Below are 20,420 nucleotides of genomic sequence, written 5' to 3'. Positions count from 1 at the left end.
ATATAATGGAATACAATAACAAGCTTCAACCAAGGTAACACATGAGAATATCTTTTCTCAGTGAAGTACAGATCCTATGCTTCAACCAAGGTAACACATGAGAATACCTTTTTTCAGTAAAGTACAGATTCTAAGCTTCAACCAAGGTAACACAGGGGAATACCATTACTCAGTCAAGCATCGATTCAACCAAGTTTCAACCAAGGCAACAATTGGGAATATAATTCTAAGGCAACCACAGATTCTGACTTCAACCAAATCATGGGGATGGCCCCCTCTTACATCAGCATTTGAAATGAATGTCAGTCCTTAGGCCTGAGCCCAAATGAAAACCACCTGGACCCACAACTTTTGTTTTCTGTAGGTCGTTACAAGAGTACTATTTCCATATTAAAATATAGGGCCTACCTACACATTCTGATCAGAAAACACAACTTTTTTATGGAGCTTGATCTATAAGATCTGCAGCTTTTCACGGTTAAGGGCAAACACTGTCTCGTATAACAGGTTTCTTGAACACAAGTTCTAACACTAATCTTCATGGATGATGATCACTAGTAGAATAGTACCATACCCATGTTTATTGTTTCATTGACGGGGAAGCCATGTCTGTTCCCCTTCATTCTGCTCTTTGTTCCATCAAAGAGCAAGGGGAACACAGGAAAATCGCGTTACCTTCCCCTCCATTAGCTCACTTTTCATCATTAAAGATGATGTCACTTCTGAAAATTCAATATCCTGCTTGACAATACTGATTATCTCAAATAACGGACAATATATTTCTATGCCACCAAAGATAATGGTACAATCAAAGGTTGCCTGTAACCAAATTACCTTTAACTTTAGATTAAACCATAATCTCAAAAGACAATTGAGCTTGACTGGATATTAATCCAGACCCGTGTTCATAAAATTAAGAGATCAAAACTATTAAGCTTTAATTGTTACCTCCATACTTAATCACATACTTTATATATTTAAAGCAGATGCGTTGTTTTTGGAGTAAAAAACACCAAATTAAGAAGAAATTACAAATTGTAAATGAAAGTCTTGTCAGATGAACATACCACCTAAACATCAAAGTCTTAATTTTGTGTCATTTCTACAATACTTAACGTGACATATACATACAATATGTCACCAAAAATGGTTTATAATATGCGTTGCTAGGGTCAGTTGGAAAGGAATACAAACAAATTTATGAGATTATGTTTTTATGTAAACATTCTTTCTTCAGGAGACACTTTACCATTGAGAATCTGGCTTGTCAAGAACTTAGTACGACTATCTTTCAAAAGTTCTACAACAGATTATGACACAACATTAATTTTTATGTCAGAGATGAACATTCATAATTAGTAAATCAAAAACAGTCACCACAAAAATATACATATTAAGTGTTTGATTAAACAAATAAACTTTTAAATTCTATAATTGAATGATGAAAAATTAGATCTTTGGAAAAATTACTGAAACAACATGCATCGGCTTTAAGCCATAGATGTTATCCACCATTTGGCTCTTGAACAATTAAGTTTGTCCTGAGATCACAACACAAAAAAAATTAACCTTTACAGTATTGCATTGAGGACTACTTTATATCTAATCTGATGAAGAAAGGTTTAACATTATTGTGATCAGATTTCTAGATTTTCAATCAATAATTCATCTCAACTGTATATCATAATCATGTATATCTCTGTTCCACTATCTTATAAGGAGAACTTTATTCTGCTCTAGGAGTTTGCTGAGGCCATTCAACCTTTTAATAAAACTTGGCTCTCAGATTAAACGGAAAACTGATGTTAGACAAGAAAACAAAATTGAAATGGAAACAGTACTGTGAAATTTTGTTTATTTACTTACAACAACTCCATGTAAACACAAACAGATTTAATCACAGATAAAAGACTTTTGTAAGAGGTTGTGAACGAACCTTTAAAACAGTGAAATACATACATTCAGGTCAAAAAACATCTATGTTCTCAGGAAACAGAAACATTTTTTTTTCATTTTCTCACTTCTTCAAAATCGGATCTTCCAGATCGCTGACCCAAGTTTAAAAAGACTGGCCCTAGTTTCAAAGCATTCTCAAGAAGTTAGTCAAAAGGTACCACAAAACGGCTAAGTTTTCCATGTGACAATGTTGATTATTTTCAGGCACATAGAAGAGACGTGATTCACAAGAGCAATTTTACATTTTCCTGACAAGTTCAATCCTGGCAATCCCTCAACGTTGGCCATTGTGAAGGTATCATGGTCATGTACGGCAATTCATACTTGTCACCTTGACATGACAGCAGCATCAATTCCAACCAAAGTGACCACTCTAATCGAATTCGGTTTCTCAAAAAGCGAAGGGGAAACAAAACCTTCACTGGTCAGCAGATTCTCTTGACCGCTTGTGGACATGACACATCTTTGATGAAGACCAGAATGATGAGAAATTGACGGGTGAAACTGACAAGGAAAGAAAACCAGATCCTCCTATTGAAATACAGGGTTCTCCCCTTGTCTTATCCTGACTGATTGCTGTACGATTGTATCATTTACAAAGAAACCTCATCAACCAATCAGATTGCAGCTTGTTATCAAAAAGGATGGGGACTTATTTAAAAATTGGCACAAATATATATGGTGCCACACGGATCAACTCTAGTGACATGAGCAGGGTTTTATCAGCGTCATAGACACTGGGAAGAAGCAAGTGAAAAATCTGCCATTGTTATCCATCACAGTAAATAAATAGGCAATTAAAATAATTTGTTGGTGTGTACACTGACGACTACTGATTACCGCATGTATGGAACTGTTTCTCGTATTAGACACTTGTCTGCTACAACCAGCGGGAGTCAGACTAAAGAGGTGGGTGTTAGACAATCCCTTCCAAATGTGTCAATTTCTCGTCAGTTTCAGAGCAGCCAACGTCTATTTCGTTATGGCGTCTATATACACCAGCCCCACAACGTGAACAATATTAAAGCCCAGCTTGTCAGATTCACTGTTCCACATCCTCAGTGATAGCCAAATGTATATGACAATCTGGCTGTTACGTCATTTATAACATACATACACTATTTACAACATCAGACTATTATAATTTGCAGGCTGGTGCTATTCAAAAATTGGCGCCTATTGCTCAATTACATAAGTGATATATGGGCAGTACTTTCTCTCATTTCAGCCGATAACTGTATAATGGGAAATGTTTATTTAATGTCGGGAGTGACATGGATTCATATCACTCCATTCTCTGGCAGCGGATTGCAATAAATGTAAACTTGTACAATAGCAAATTATCAGAGAGCTGTATATTTTGTTAATACCATCAAACAGTCAATATACATGAGCTTGCCAGTCAGTCATTTTAAGCAACCTAAAAAACAACAAAAGCAAATACCATCCTCTCATTCATAAATGTTGTTTAAGGATGATATTAGGAAAACATAATATTTTGGCGTCAATAAGTCGTAAAAATGGGCATTTCTCCTGTGATATTATATTCTGCTCTTGACAATAACACTAACAAAATGATTTTTCAGCATCTGGAATGGTTTCCTATTGTGTACTTTCGCCTTGATACACATCCTTGTTGTGTACAATGGGCCACTGGTGAATGTGTTTGCTTTTCATAGTTACATCCCTGTTTTGATACATTGTGTAAAGCTCCTTACAGATGGTTCCTGCAAAGTGGGAAAGGTTTTATAGCACTAACAACATTCCTCAATATAATGACAGTGGACACCAGATTTAGACTTCATAATTTGTATCCATGTGGCGAATGCTTTAACCATTAGCACCCTCACTTTCCAGGATGTTACTATCACAATAACTATCGTATTACATTTGTACCCATTTTTTTCATAAAATACAAGGAAAAAGGCATTCTCTTAATATGTTTCACCTTCCTTTAAAAAGGTACACAATTGTGTCATTTACATGTAGCATGAGAAGTGACTTCAGTTTTATGCTGCTTTTAGCAATATTCCAGCAATGTCACGGGCAGGACACCAGAAATGGTCTTCACACATTTGACCCATGACATGTAGTATGAAAAAGGCAGGACTGATCTACATGAATCAAAACAAATTACAGAGAAAACCCAGTTCTTCATGTTGTGAAAGTGAGTCTGTCATAGTACAACGGATTATAAGCAGTAATATGAAATATCAGGTAATCCTTTCCATGATATTATGTCACCTGTATGTACTAGACAATATTGTCTTGCTCCTGTACATTTTGTAGACTTCTGTGGGCTTTCGTGGCTATATTTGCTACAGGGTATGATAGTGTATCTTTCTCCATGCTGTTCTGAATGCTAAGTCTATGAATGTGTAGTAAATCTAACCTTGAAACAGGCAAGTCTAGATAAACAGATAGTCTGTTTGAGGGACAATATGTTCCTTTTTATGTACATTTTAAAAAATGATCATTAAAACTATCAATTATTACCTTTTCATCAAGGACAATACAAATATTCGGAGGACTGATTTTGGTCTATCAATCAGCTCACCCTGGCCTTATTTCTACAAGCGAAGTCAAAGATCCCATGCTATCACTTCTTGGAAACTATCAACATAATTAACTGTGGGATTTAATCAGAACTATCAATGTTATCATGTACCTGAAGTAATGAAAATAGTGAGTTTCCTTGGGTCATATAGTGTCAGGCACCACAGTACAGAAAATGAGAGTGCACTGACCTGAGGATAACCATAATATATACACTAACCTAGTATGATAATCCCTTTGAACCCAAAATGAGCAGGCTGTGTTGGTTGTTTAATACCACACTCAGCAACATTTCAGTTATATGGAAATACCTGAGTCTGGATCAGACAATCCAGTGATCAACAGCATGAGCATTGATCTATGCAACTGAAATGTGATGACTTGTCAACCAAGTCAGCGAGTTTGACCACCCAATCCTGATAGTCGCCGTTCACTTCAAAAATTTAGGCAGGACATTCATAGTGTCCTTTCCAATGGCACAAGTTTATATCTTGGTTCAGTGGAGTGAGTGAGTGAGTGAGTGAGTGAGTGAGTGAGTGAGTGAGTGAGTGATTGATTGATTGATTGATTGATTGATTGATTGAGTGAGTGAGTGAGTGTTCAAAGTCACACCGGCATTATTTCAATATCATGAACAATGGCTACTTAGATCACACAATAAATGCAGACAGATATCTAGTCACTGAAACAAACATATTTTATGGAAGAAAAAAAAGTTCTAACAATTTCTTCACAAGCTCTGATAAAAAGGAGCCAAGAGACTTTCTTCATTTTCCTTTCTACAGACATTGAAGCTGCAGAAATCTAGACTTGCACTGGCTTTCTTGGTTATATTTGTTGTATGGTTGATGCCACAGACTTAGTATGATTCAAATCTCACCATGAAGCCCAACTCACTCACTAACTCTGGTTGATTACTGACTCTTGATCTGTTATATAAGCACAGATATCTACAGCTATCATTCATCATAACATTCTTTTACCCATTTCAGTGTTATATAACATTAACAAATACTGAAGAGTTAATACATTTGGAAAGATTACAGATACCTTAAACTTCCTTGAGGCTAAAGCTGAGGATAATTGAAATATCAACACAATACTGAGAAACTATACAGTCTTTCGGTGGTGACAAAAAAAATTTTAAAAATCAATAATTCCTCAAGACACTACAAATTTTCCATTGGTAAGAACAAGAAGAACAGTGGTTCTGTTTGATCTTAAACCAGGAAATAGAAATAATGTTATGAAAACTGTAGCCTAGATACATCTGCTTAGTCATCAAAATTCAACATTTTCTTGGCTGTCAAGGAAAAGATAGGGATCAGAAGGAAGAATAAGGAAAGGTCTGATTCTCAGACTACAGAGAAACAAAATGTTGTATAATGGGTACCTGGGTAGATGTGATATCAGTGTTTCCATAGTAATGATATTTGGACTTTAAAAAATCTGCTCATTCATATGTGCAGTTAACATTATGCTGATAAACTTCCATTGACATTGACATTATTACTAAAACAAATCATCACAATCTTCATCATCATCATCATCATCATCATCATCATCATCATCATCATCATCAGATCCATGAGGACTCGCAGTATGAATATTGGTCCCAAGCAACCAAAGCTCATTTTACAAGTGAATTACATATCCAATCTGAGTGGACTAATACACTTGAAGTCAATCACTGGATTGTCTGGTACAAGCTTGATTATTTGATACTGCCTTCAAATGGCTAAAACATAAATGAGGGCAGTATCAAACAACAAACAATATAGTATTCATCATCCTTGGCACATTTATCATTACTCTCATCCTGATCATCATTATCATCATAAGCAACACTGAAAAATCAACTTTTACAATAAAATATTTTTCTACACAAATTTCATCATCATTGTCATAATAATTAGTGTGCATGTGTTATTGGTGGGTTTGGGGTAGTTGGTGATACGTACTGATTACCCAAATACCATCCCACCACTGTTAATTTCATACTACAGTACAACATCAGCAACAGAATCTTAATACCAGTTACCACCAAGTTAGCCCTAACACAAATAATTAATCAGGTTTTGCTCTATTGTAAGGAACATACTTATATTTCCATTATCAAATAAATGTTTTAAATCTAATTGTTTCAAGAAATAAGCTGCCTGGTGATTTGCTGACAATTAAATGTTGGTAAAGAGAAATAGCATATGTGTCACCTTTGATCTCAAACGTACACTTAAAGTTCAATGATATATAACTTGCAATAAAATCAAAATATACAATTAACAATTAAAATAAATGATATGTTTTGGTGAGTAGTATCAGTCAATACAAAGCTTTCCCCTCTGATGTGCAAAGCTGTAAGATACGGAAGTCATGATGACAGCAATCTGATCACTTCCCACGTTCATAAAGGCAGGTAATCAGCAGGACACATTCTAACAAGCAATCACTATGTTCATAATATTATCTTAAACACTTGGGCATGAATGTATTACACAGGATTGTCATGAAGAGTTTTTGTCAAATAACTATGTTGAGAATAATGAAAGGTGTGTGTAAATAAATAAATAAACAAATAAATAAACAAATAAATAAACAAATAAATAAATAAATAAATAAATAAATAAATAAATAAATAAATAAATAAATAAATAAATAAATAAATAAATAAATAAATAAATAAATAGCAAAGAAACAAACAAACATACAAAAAAATAAATAGCAAACAAATTAATGCAAAATAAGATTCTGATACCAAAATTATTATTTTCTTCCGAGGAACTGAGAATCCATGTTTCCAACTTGGGAATGTGCAGGTAGTAGATGATCAATTGTCTGTCCCATAATGACGGATGATATTCATTGTTTTCTGATTCTAGGGCTACTTCTTGCAAAGCGTAGGACCCTGATCAGTTAAGTTGGTTAAGTGCCAAAGAAAAACAGGCGAGAGAGCAAGACTGGGGCCGCCTGCAAACATGCCTGCTTCTAACAACTGTCAATTACTATCAATCATTCTTCGTTAATACATCATTAAGTATTGTCCCTTCTTGACTGACCGGAAAATGCCATTATAAAAGATTTGGGTTTGCTAAAACATCCCAAAAATGTGCTCTCTTTCTTGCAGTTGGAGATTATGAAGCTTTTGGAAGTGATCTGTCAGTGTGAGTCTGTCAAGTGGGCTGTCTCGCCTTCTGATGTGACTGCCAGTCCTGCTCAGCCTTCCCCTAGCTAGGAAAGTAAATTACACTTGTATGCACTGGTAATTCTATTTCATCTAACAGAAATCAGTCTAGATAGCCTGTGGCAACTCCTGTCTCCTTGCTGAATTCGCTTCCTACAACGCCATCCCGCATTAGTTTCAAGTGCTATGGTGGTGTAAGCGCTAATTACGAGTCACACATCACCTCAGCTTCTCTATTTAGCCTTAGATTACTGACTGATAAAGAAGCCATGTTTTTCTGGTCTTTAACATTTTATTTCTTTCAGACTGACGTGTGTCTAGACACAAAGTTTGCAAGTGTATTTCTCTGGCATCTTGTGTTGATTTACATGTGCTGATGATTGTCAATATCACATAATGGCATGTAATAGCGTTTGTGCGATGTACATCTCTCGTCTTTAGCTAGTTGCCAGCCTGGGAGACAAGTTCACCACCGATCACGATAAATCACAAACACTTAATGGGATACCTGTCACAGCACCCAACCACTTCTTCAATGAATGTGGGGATGAAAAACAGGTAGAGGTGTCAAGCATCCCTCTCTCCCCCCACTGGCCCCTCCCCCTTCCTGACTCCCAGTTTTCTGGGGACTGATATAGGCTTCAGCTAGATCAATGCCATTGAACACCAAGTCAAGCGGCTGATTGATTTATGAGCAACACGTTAGATATAAAATAAATTTGCGAGGAGCAGCTGGCCCCGAGAGACTGAGCGGCTAAATAGCAACCTGTCATTTGAAGTAATTCATCCTGACCGGTAATCCATTACTTCAGATGCTCACATAAATCTTTCGTCTATTTCGGTCCAGCCCCCACCCCTGGGTCTCTCTAATGAAAGAAAATCCATACCAGCATTGTTTGGTACTTGGGGCTGCTTGCAAAAAGTTACTTGTCTCCTCATATGGGTAAAATGCATTGTCACTCGTGTGAGACAGACAGGCTGTTGATGACAGCTGCTAGACTCCAACATGTCACATGCAAATCAAATACTGAAGCTGTAGATAAAACCACCCCACTTGGCCTTGCTGGGGAATTTTCTTCATTAAGTATTATTTATGGGCCGAGTAGCTGACATGTATGAAAAATAAATGACGTTATTTGTGCTCTCCTCTGACTGATAACACTAGCCATCAATCACGCGCCAATTAGCATCTCTCATTACACAACCAAATGAATTCCATCTATTCTAGCGGCCCTGGCAACTTGACAACAGCTCCCCTCTGAACTGCATCATTACACATGCAAAAAGTTACACATCTCTCATTATGACTGCAAATGTCATCTTATCATTCTATCTAATGTAAGAGTTAGCCAATATATCTTGCAAGCTGTCAAAGGCGAGCCGGGCGTCTTTGTTTGCACTGTTGAGCAAATACATTTACAATAAAAGCGGGGATGATTGATGCGCGAGGAGATTGATTGTTTGGGCGCCACAAAGCCCGTGTGACAGCTGATTGACAGCGGCAATGAGAACCTTGATTGATGCCCCCAGAACAAATAGCAGATGGTCGCGCTCGCCTCGACATTACACAGGCTCCTGACCTACTAGAACACAGCAGAAAAACTCGGACATTCGAGTCAAGAATCTACCTCAAATAATGCGAAGCAGAATGGTTCGCGCGATCTGCACTCCGTAAACAAAGTGTGTCTGGTGACAGCACATGTGACTGACAGCTACTGACATGCTAGACAACAGGGTCTCGCGCCAGCTTCGATCGTAATATACTCAACACACACAAAATGACAGTTTGTTACTTACATTTCAATCGTTTCGGGTAGTTCTGTTTTCTTCTCGGCATGTCGAGCACCTGTGCTAGTCTGATCGCATAAGTACCACTCTCAAAACAAACTTTGAATGGACCGCATGAGGAGCGCAGTGGATGCGATCCGATCGCTACCAACCTTTCATATGACCCGGATACAAATGAAAGGTCATTTAGGGACACACGCATGCGTACGTCCCACGCACCTGCTTCCGGAAAATGGCTGAAAGTTTCTTGTGTTTTTAGCAGGAAAGTTTAAAACGAATACTATTGCACTGATTTTTTCAATGCATGGTAAGTTATGACTGTCATGTTTTGATCTTGGAACAACAGACACGTTTTACTCCCGCTTTATGACCCAGTCATTCACAGACGTCCATATCGCTAATATGACGATATGACCCATATTTGATTGATCATCATACATGCTGTACAAGTCAAACTTACACTTGAATGAAATAGCCTGTAATGCTTTCTTGCACATCATTGTGTATGACATACTCAAGGAAGACTGCCGACTAATGTGATACAGATCTGGGTACTTGTCTTTAATTGCCACAGAGTCTGAATCTAGACAGATATAAGGTGAACTTACTGACGATAGTGAAATATGATGGTATGTTTTAGGTTTTATTCAGTAGTTTGAAGTGACCCTTGTAATCATTGAACAGATATATATTGTCAGCAATGAATTTCACGAGGAAAATAATCTACTATTGATTCTCTAAATTATAATAAGGCATCTTGGTTTACCATTGGTAAACGTTTTCCTAAACACTGAATCAGATTTGAAAGATTACCAAACAACAATATTACTGCTTGCTCAGTAATGAATTTGTCAATCAACAAAGACAGTGATAATTATACCTTGTCAATTGCAGTGTGCATTAGTGCATGACCATGTCAAATAAGGAATGACCTTTTTTTATTCAATTTGGTCGCATGCATTGCGAAGATAGCATATGCTTTTTGCAAGTAATTTCTGTGTTCTTGATCAAATAATGATTCATAGTAATTTCAAGAATGAATCTGCCATTTTCTTCAGTACACAAGTTGTTCAATGATACATGTACAGTCAAAATTTATAAAAAGTGTTAAAAGTAACAATAAGGTGGTTGCAATAAAAAAAAACAGTCTTCATTTGCTGAAAGCCATTGTCCCTGATTATTAGTCTGTCGTAGTGAATCTGATTATGTGAGTTTTGTTTGGTGATTTGTATTTGAAGTACAAAGAAGATATGTGTCTAGTGTTGATCAGTGATTTAATTAGTACCATCTATCTGTCAGAATGTACTTGTCAATTCTGGCAAGGTTTGTTCATAATATGTTTTTCTTTCATCCAGTGACACCAGTTTATTTAGCATTGATGATTCTGACCCTGAACTAGAAGAAGTGTTGTGTAGCAGTATTTCAGTTATCACAATTGGTTATTTTGAGTTATAACAACCAACATGAATGCTGCACTTAGACAAATGCTGAAATGTAGGTCCCTAAATGGTACTGAAAAAGATGGTAGCACTGAAAGTGTTTTCATGGTTATAGTTGGACTACAATATGAAGATTTAGCACCAAAGATGTAATGCTTAAAAGACTTCCAGAAGTTCTTAATGCTAAATGGTAAACATCTACAATGATGTATACTGGCGTTTCCTATTCTCGCGGTACTTGCAGATATTGGCTCAAAAAATAATACAAACAGTTCCTTTCGTATGAATGCTTGTTGTTTTTTAAATGAAGAGACTCAACAAATAACTTCTACATCTATCAACTGCTTGATCCATCTGGTGTATCATCACTTTTGAGCTCGATGAAATGCAAGGTTGTCCGCCGCTGACTTTTTGAGGCGTTTCCCATTCTCATGGCATAACAAGAAAGTAACATTATTAGGTGTAAGGAATGGGAATCCTGTTGGAAAGGGCAGGAAAAAGTTACGCTTTTTTCAAGTAGGTAAAAACTCACGAATATTCTTTACATTGCAAAATTTTGATCATTCACAGACTTTGGCCACTTCCTATGTACCAATGTGCTTCCTATGTGCTAAGGATCACGCATCGGCGATCTCGGCAGAAAGCGTGTTTACTGTGAGAATAGGAAACTTGCGAGAATAGGAGATGACCCTATACCACTGAAATGAAACTGGAGATCAGTTGTTCAAAGTCACTGACATGGTTCATATGTATAAAGATGTCCTAAATAAGTAGATCAGTGTTAAGAATGTCAGTCACTGGCTGGACTGATCTGATGAAGATATGCTGATTTACAGACCAGTGTCCTACAGCAGAAATATTGGTGGGAACATCAAACCAACCCATAACAAGCACTAATTAATAACTTCTTGTTAAAGGTCACATGCAACATTAAACACAACTTTGCAGATTCTGATACCTTTGATACCTTGCACTTACCAAAACAAATCATCAAAAATGCCATTTTCATCCTTTAAAGTTAAAAAAAATTGTGATGAAAAAAGCCTGCGACATCGGAGTTCAAACAATTTACAAAATTTCCCCCAGCACTGGGTGAAAAAGTGGTTTTAACATCTGTGCTGCGCTGCGCCCATAATGCATGCACAGTGAGTAGGTTCGCGGAGTATGAAACAGTATGCATGCCCGGAGTATGAGGTCATGAGCAGTAGTCTAATCTTGGTTGTGTACACAAACAAGTAAATAATCTACTTGTTACATCAAAAAACTTGTTGATTGTGGTAAGTAGCCTCGGTCACAGAGAAAGCTCAATGTCTGGTTTATTGACACCTATATGTCTGCCTGTCTGTCTGCTAAAATCAATATACAATACACAGCTTCAATCATTGACCACATGCAATTTGAACTTAATACCTATCAGGGTATGCGACATAAACAAAATAAATTGATTTATGACTTGTGCACCCGAGTTCTGTCTCTGCCACATTATGTAATTAGGCAAGTGTGATAGATACTTGTATACATGACGTTTTTATATCTGTGGGTTGCAAACAAACTACATCCATTTTTCTCGGATGACTGGATCTGATGGAAACTGGTGCAAACACTTTTCAGTATCAAGTCCTGCTAATTACTTGGACGAATGACAGTTTCCAGTAGTTTACCATCTCTACTGAGATGATTTTTGATTGGATTGAACGCAAATTCAGGAAACATGTATTTACAAAACCCAACATCTCTATATACATTCTTTATGGATAACAACTTCTTGTAGTGTATATGATTTTGTTTGACAATGGTGTATGAATCCATACTGAAACGACGCATCAAGTGCAATAAATGAAGTTGTTATCCATATAGAATCTTACTTTCTTGTGACTCGCCATACTTCTAAAATACCCATCAAACAGATCATCTTTCTGTACACACAATGAGCCCTCAGTGTATCAGCAAATGAACCAGCCAATCAGACGCCGTTGTTACACTTGAGTGCACACCCACCTGCTGTGACTGGGTTCGGTCTCCAGAGGGCTTCATTAGGAGGGGAGTAAGCCCAAGTACAAAATATTGCACTTTTGAATTGCGATTTTACACTTATAATTTTGAATATTTGTTTTATTTAAATCAGCAATATATATTATATGTCATGAATAAGTGATAATTGTGTTTTAATTATGTTTGATTTTTGGGTTGCATGTGACCATTAATGATGCTGTAGCACCTGTTATCCCCCAAACAGTAATTGTTTATAAAAGTTACTGGACACAACCAGTTCACATCAGGGTAAGAGCTAATTTCAGACTAAAGCTGACAAGCCATTAGGTGGGATTATGATTCAGCATGGATAGTACTAATTCAGTTTTTACCTGGCTGATGTGATGTGTTACCTGAGGGTGACAGGTTGTCTGTCGTGCAGACCCTGAAGTATATATATCCAAGAAAGCCCACACAAGTTGTTAGTCTTGGTGACCGGTTGTATGTCCTGGTTATACATGACATACTTCTGAGACTTTTTTGTTCATTTGAATAATTCTACAATTATTTAGTTACTGGTCTGTTAAAACCCAAAGTAAGGCATAGGCCTGTAGTCAGTGTTCACAAATAGTGTCTGACTCTCTGACAAATCCAGCAGATTTGCCAACTGTCCCGAAATATGGTAATTTGACTTTGACTTTGAAGTTTCATATTAACATGTTACACTTGTTTGCTGGTTCTATGTTTTACATATGTTACTACTAATAATGCTGAAAATTATTTCTTATTCTGTGTGTCCTGTGAATTTTCAGTGGGTCAGACACATCTCTCAGACTTACAGGACCTAATGTCCTGTTACTTTAAAATACCATTCATGAACACTGTGTGGTCATTCTTAAGGCTAATCTCTTTAAAAGGCAAAAGAACTTGGTTTGGTAAACAAGGGAGATAATTCTATGGCTACACAACTTCTCCCTTACAATGAATAAAAATTTCTTTGAAGATACTAACACACATGAATGAGTGATGACAAGAAACATGAAGTAGAAATGTTTTATACATGTGTATTATTCATGTTTATGCAAGATAAAAGCTGATAAAGGGATGTTTACATGAGTGGTACAATTGAATGAAGTGAAGTGAAGCCTGATTGATATGATTAAGGCATGTTGAGTGGAAGCTGAAAGGACAGGATGACTGGAAGCCTCAATCATGATGAGAAGCATTAAGATTTATATATATAGTCGACAGGGTTGGGTGATATTTCATGTTGTTGTTTTTTTTCAATGTTTGTGAAAACTTTACTCCAGTGTATGCATGTTGCTAGGATATGATGTCTTTTCTATTTTAATCACGCAGTGCAAACATTCCTGGAAAACAGTGCATGACTGCAGTATTGCTGTCAGGAGTTCAGATCAGTTTGCTCACTCACAACTTAAACACTGAAGAGAGTGATTGAGAGAGTGAGTGACTTTAACGATAGGCTGCACTCAGCAATATTCCGGGTATATCGCAGCAGTCTGTAAATAATTGAGCATGGACCAAACAATCCAGTGATCAATAGCATGAACTTTGAACTGTGCAGTTGGTTACTGCATTCAACAATATTCCAGATATATGTTGGTGTTCTGTAATTATCGAGTCTGGACCAGACAATCCAGTGATCAAGAGCATGAACATTGATCTGCGTAATTGGGAACTGATGATATGTGTCAACTGAATCACCAAGTCTTACCACCCAATCCCATTAGTCGCCCCTTAGAACAAGCATCATCACCTTTTATGGCAAGCGTGGGTTGCTGAAGGCCTATTCTACCCAAGTTAAATACAGGATATTAGGTACAAGAGAAAAGTCCCAACCTGACTGTGATCATTCAGTCTTGGAAAGTGAAATTCATTGCTGCTCCACAATGAATAACAATAAACTTGAGCTATTATCCAAGCACACGGCAAAGCTGTGCTACATAATTTCACAGGTGTCAAAAATGCAGCATTCTCCTCCTGTGTATTGTTTAAAGCAATGGCTAGACATATCAGCCCCTGCTCACTGCTCTGTGTTGCCATGTCCCTTCAGCAAACACAGATAAAGAATTAAGTGTGCATGTTGATGACATGTGTAACATGGGGTTTTAATGTACACAGATGCTTGACAAAGTGCTAGCGGATTTGAAATGTATTAACAATGAATCCCATTTTCGAGGGATTGTATAGCGTGACTGATAATTAGTCTGCCACATTATTTGTCATCAGTCTCTCAACCAACTGACTGCACTGACATATATGTATGTAGAGTGAGCGTGTGCACTGATATATGTATGTAGAGTGTGTGAGTGAGTTTAGAGAGAGATCACTGATGTATGGGAAGTGAAGGGCGTACATTGACAAAGTGTGTTCATGATTTTTGTTGAATCCCACAATTTGTGAATATTCTCATGCACAAAATTGCTACAGCACATTGATACCTATCGGGAGTGCATTAATGTATGCATGATGTAGTGAGTGGATTGATATATGGATGATGCTGGGGAGTGCATTGTAATATATGCATGACATACAGAATGCATTGGTATTCAGTTAATGATTAGAGAGCATTGATATATATATAATGATGGGGAGTGCATTGTTATGTATGCATGATGTAGGGAGTGCATCGATATATAGATGATGATGGGGAGAGCATTTATATATGGATAATGATGGGGAGTACATTGTTGTGTATGCATGATGCAGGGAATGCATTGATATATAGATGATGATGGGGAGTGCATTGATATATCGATAATGGATGCAGGGGAGTTCATTGATATATAGATGATGATGATGGGGAGTGCATTGTTATGTATACATGATGTAGGGAGTGGAGTGCAATGATATATTGATAATGATGGGGAGTGCGTTGATATATAGATAACAGATGTAAAGGAGTGCATTGTTATGTATGCATGACAGGGGAGTGCATTGATGCAGAGATAATGATGGGGAGTGCATGATATACAGTTTGTAAGACATTATCTGCATTGTAATACATGTAATAGTAGTGATTTACATTAGTAAATACACTATGAAGGGAAATGGGCTGAACTATACACAATATGGGATGTACAAGTGTTAACTGATACGATATGGGGAGTGTGTTGATACATGCATGATATGGTTAATGCCTTGATACATGCATGATATAGGGAATGCCTTGATACATGCATGATATAGGGAGTGCCTTAGTACATGCATGATATGTGGAGTGCCTTAGTACATGCACGATATAGGGAGTGCCTTGATACATGCACGATATAGGGAGTGCCTTGATACATGCACGATATAGGGAGTGCCTTGATACATGCACAATATAGGGAGTGCCTTGATACATGCACAATATAGGGAGTGCCTTGATACATGCATGACATGTGGAGTGCCTTGATACATGCACGATATGTGGAGTGCCTTGATACATGCATAATATGTGGAGCGCCTTGATACATGCATGATATAGGGAGTGCCTTGATACATGCATGATATAGGGAGTGCCTTGATACATGCACGATATGTGGAGCGCCTTGATACATGCATAATATGTGGAGCGCCTTGATACATGCATGATATGTGGAGCGCCTTGATACATGCACGATATAGGGAGTGCCTTGATACATGCATAATATGTGGAGCGCCTTGATACATGCATGATATAGGGAGTGCCTTGATACATGCACGATATGTGGAGCGCCTTAGTACATGCATAATATAGGAAGTGCCTTGCTACATGCGTGTTACAGGGAGTGCCTTGATACATGCCTATTATGGGGAGTGCCTTGATGCATGCATGATCGTAAATAATAATATGTCCATGTATATAGCGCCAAACTCCACACCAGGTATGCTCAATGTGCTAACAATAACAGGCATTATTGTGTCCATATATGTGGAATGTTTTGAAGAAAAAAGTTTTGAGATGATTCTTTAAGTTTTCAAGGGATGAAGACGGCTTAAGTTCATCAGGGAGGGAATTCCATTTGAAGGATGCCATGTTCCGGTAGGACTTGTAGCCAAATGATTTAAGGTTCCACTTTGCTACACAGAGCAGATTAGCTGGGGATGAACAGAGAGAGTTCTTGGTGGCATGTAAGGAGAGAGAAGTTCTTGAAGATATGTACAATACCATGAATGGACTGATAAGTAAGTATAAGCATAATCAGTGTGAGCTTTAATAGGCGACCAGTGAAGAGACATCATCATATGGGGAGGGCCTTGATGCATGCATGAATTTGGGAGTGCCTGGATACATGCATGGTATGGATAGTGTCTTCATACATACATGTGGGGAGTGCATTGATGCAAGCATCATATGGGGAGGGCCTTGATGCATGCATGAATTTGGGAGTGCCTGGATACATGCATGGTATGGATAGTGTCTTCATACATACATGTGGGGAGTGCATTGATGCAAGCATCATATGGGGAGTGCCATTTGGACATTTAATTGAAGTACAGGGGAAGGATACTGATATGCTTGAGAATACAATTGTTCACGATGGCTGCAGTGGCTTGTAGGGGAAACAGTGATGTGTATATCTGAAGCCTGACTGCAATGATTGATATTGTGAAACATCATCTCTGCAAACATGCAAACAATTATAAATGATTACTGATGTTAAACCTGTGTCATTGATAATATTGTACCTAAACTATTGTTATGACATTTATTGGAACATACACGGACAGTACACAATGTTAGGTGTTTATTGTTATATTAATGGGCTTCTTATAAATTATGTTCTAAGACATTCTATCTGTAATCCAATCATGAATAGGTCACCACTGACCTGTGATGTGAAATATAATGATTTCATTCAGATTATTTTCATCATTGCTGAAAGTTACTTTTCCAATATTTATGGATAATCAATCGATATTCAGTTGATTTTTAGTGATCACCATGATCTGCATCAATATCCAGCTCCAGTATATGTATACATGATAACAGAGTGTATTGACATGCATTGGTGAACATTTTTTTACATGATATAAATAAACCTTTGGACATTGTACACTCATGGAAGTACAAGTGTTCCTTTATTTATTTCCAGAATTTCCCCCACAGTGTGTTACATACCTTGTGAAGAAACCTTGAAAAGAATAAAGGGACAGTTGTACTTTCATATGTTCCCTTATTTGTTTCCATGAGTTATTAAGATATGAGACCATCCTTCATTAGAATACCAGACAAATTTTCTTGTAGCATTTTAGACATTTTGGCAAACAAAAGCTGATTGTGATATCCGAAGTTCTGTTGTAATGGGATTACGATAGTTTGGTTTTGTAGTGCATGCAGGTTACAGTCAGGAAGGATTGAATGTGTACAGCTGTTGTATTTACATGAACAAACAGATTGTAATCTCCTAACCTGGCTTGCCCAACAATAAATCTGGTAGACTGATTTATGGTACAGACTAGAGTGTTCACTGACTGTATGGAACATAGTGCCTATTTCATGATGCTATGATGATATAGCAAATTGTGTACATGACCAGCCTGTCTTTATTTTGCCAGAGAGAAAATAGTAACAAGATGAACAAAGTAGGCTTGCGTCTCATTTCAGTTTGTATGTCCCTGTGCTGTCCCTTGTGTTTTCATATTACGTGTAGGATTCGACAATTCTGTTCAGTTCTGTCTGTGCATATATTATTATATTATTCACTTTGCAAAAAAAATATTGTTGTCTGTCTTGCTATTAAATTAGAGAAAATATTTGTCATATTGATCTGTTATTTGATTGTGGGCTTACAGGTTTATCAATATTGAGAGTTATCTCCCTTCCATTAAGCACACTATAATCAATATCTCATTTGAATTCTGTTGTGAGAAACACTGTTTATGGACAACACTGGATATCTCACAGTTCCTCCAGCACTCCTTCCCTTTCTTGCTTATTCCCATCTCTCTTCCGTCCATCTCTTTTTCTTTTTTACAAATAATGATGTCAAGTTTTGAAATCTTTAGTATTTGAAAATGAAATGTGAACTGTTGTCCAAAGAAGTGAATATTTCTCACCTTTACTTCACACCACTTTCGCTCAGCTGCATGTGATAAGAACCTCTCCATGTTGTGGTGGAGAGAAAGTCTCAGCCTTGTCATACAAAACAATGTTAACTGCACTGATAAGTTGTTTCAGTGGATGAGACAATACTTTTCTTCAAGTTCTTATTCTTTGACTAATTAGACAATATACAAGATGCTTTTTTGAAAATGTTAAAATAATATATTACTCATTTCAAATTCCGTTTTTTTTCTGTCAAGTATTTAAAAAATGTGTTGTTAAGCATTTCAAGTTAGGTACTCAAATTGGCTTCGATGAACATGCATCTACAGCTGGCTTTCCCTTTTAAACCTTGGCTGAAACATTTATTTAGAAGAACTTTTAAAATCATTATTTTTTTACCTGAGTTTCTTGATAGATGTTGTTTCATGACTTTGCTGTATCCCTTCACCATTAGTTGTTCCCTTGTGTTTGGCATTTAGAGGAGTTCAGAGGCATTACAGTGACGTATCAATGATAAACTTCAACATGTTATGTGTCAGACAGCTGGAGGAGTAGCCTAGTGGTTGAAACGTTCACTGATGACACCAAAGGCCTGGGTTCAATTCCTTAAATGGGTACAAAGTGTGAAGTCCATTTCTGGAGTCCCCACCATGATATTGCTGGAATTTCTCTAAAAGTGTCAAGAAACCTAGATGAAGGCTTAGTCTCTGAATGTATATTTTTTTGATAGTAACAAACAAACACATTTTAATTGAAAAGGAGCCCCAGGGAGACCAGAGATTCAGAACTTGAGGAAATCTAGACTTGCTTCATTTAAAACTTTAACACTGCAGAGAAAACTTGGCAGTAGGCAAAATAATGAGGTTCAGGGACTGTGACTACAAAAAAATCAACTCAATCGCTGTCAGGAAGACATACATATAATGCAATATTTTGGTATAGATGATTATGCCTCTGATATCACCTTCACTTGAAAACTATGTGAGAATTTAAGCTGAAATGTCACATATTTAACAGAGAATTTGTTATCCATAAAGTATCCTGCTTTTATTACCAAATGAAGTTCATTACAACAGGAAATGATCAACCAAAATGTGTTCTGTGGCCATGGTTTGCAGTAGATTTGCTATCAAATTATTTTATTATGAAGGAATGGTGTATATGTTAGTGTTAGGAATTGGTCAAAACCACATAGTGGAAGACTGGCTCATTACAACCATTCAGTTATCGAAAATAATTGGTTAGCGACATTTTACTTGAGGCACAAAACATAAGAAAATATATGTAGTTCTTTCATTGTTTTGGGAGGGGGAGGGGAATCTGAGGTGGGATTTGACAACTTGCATGCAATGCATTTACAGGTTTCATATCTTTACAGGTTTCCTAGACTTTTTAAGATAAATGCATCTTGGAACAAGTTGTAGTGCTTATGAAATGTAACAAACAAAACCAACCTTCTGATGGCTATTGATAATACAAACAAGTGTTCCAAATT

At 37.0% G+C, this 20,420-nt stretch overlaps 2 protein-coding genes across 2 annotated transcripts in view; one reads left to right on the top strand and one right to left on the bottom strand.

Annotated features, from left to right (window-relative positions):
• Positions 1 to 9,636, bottom strand: part of LOC137257700 (teashirt homolog 3-like) — a 76,721-nt gene extending 67,085 nt beyond the window's left edge. The window contains exon 1 of the mRNA XM_067795084.1: positions 9,491 to 9,636. Coding sequence (XP_067651185.1) covers positions 9,491 to 9,530 — 40 coding nt within the window. The 5' untranslated portion in view covers positions 9,531 to 9,636. The remainder of the gene's footprint in view (positions 1 to 9,490) is intronic.
• Positions 9,637 to 9,671: 35 nt separating this feature from the next.
• The window catches only part of LOC137257699 (zinc finger protein 62-like), a 43,837-nt gene continuing 33,088 nt past the window's right edge, over positions 9,672 to 20,420 (top strand). The window contains exon 1 of the mRNA XM_067795083.1: positions 9,672 to 9,788. The gene's annotated coding sequence lies outside the window, so the exon portion shown is untranslated. The remainder of the gene's footprint in view (positions 9,789 to 20,420) is intronic.

The sequence above is a fragment of the Haliotis asinina genome, chromosome 12 (genome assembly GCF_037392515.1).
Source record: "Haliotis asinina isolate JCU_RB_2024 chromosome 12, JCU_Hal_asi_v2, whole genome shotgun sequence".
NCBI lineage: Eukaryota > Metazoa > Mollusca > Gastropoda > Lepetellida > Haliotidae > Haliotis > Haliotis asinina.
This window is presented reverse-complemented; position numbering and strand designations above follow the sequence as displayed.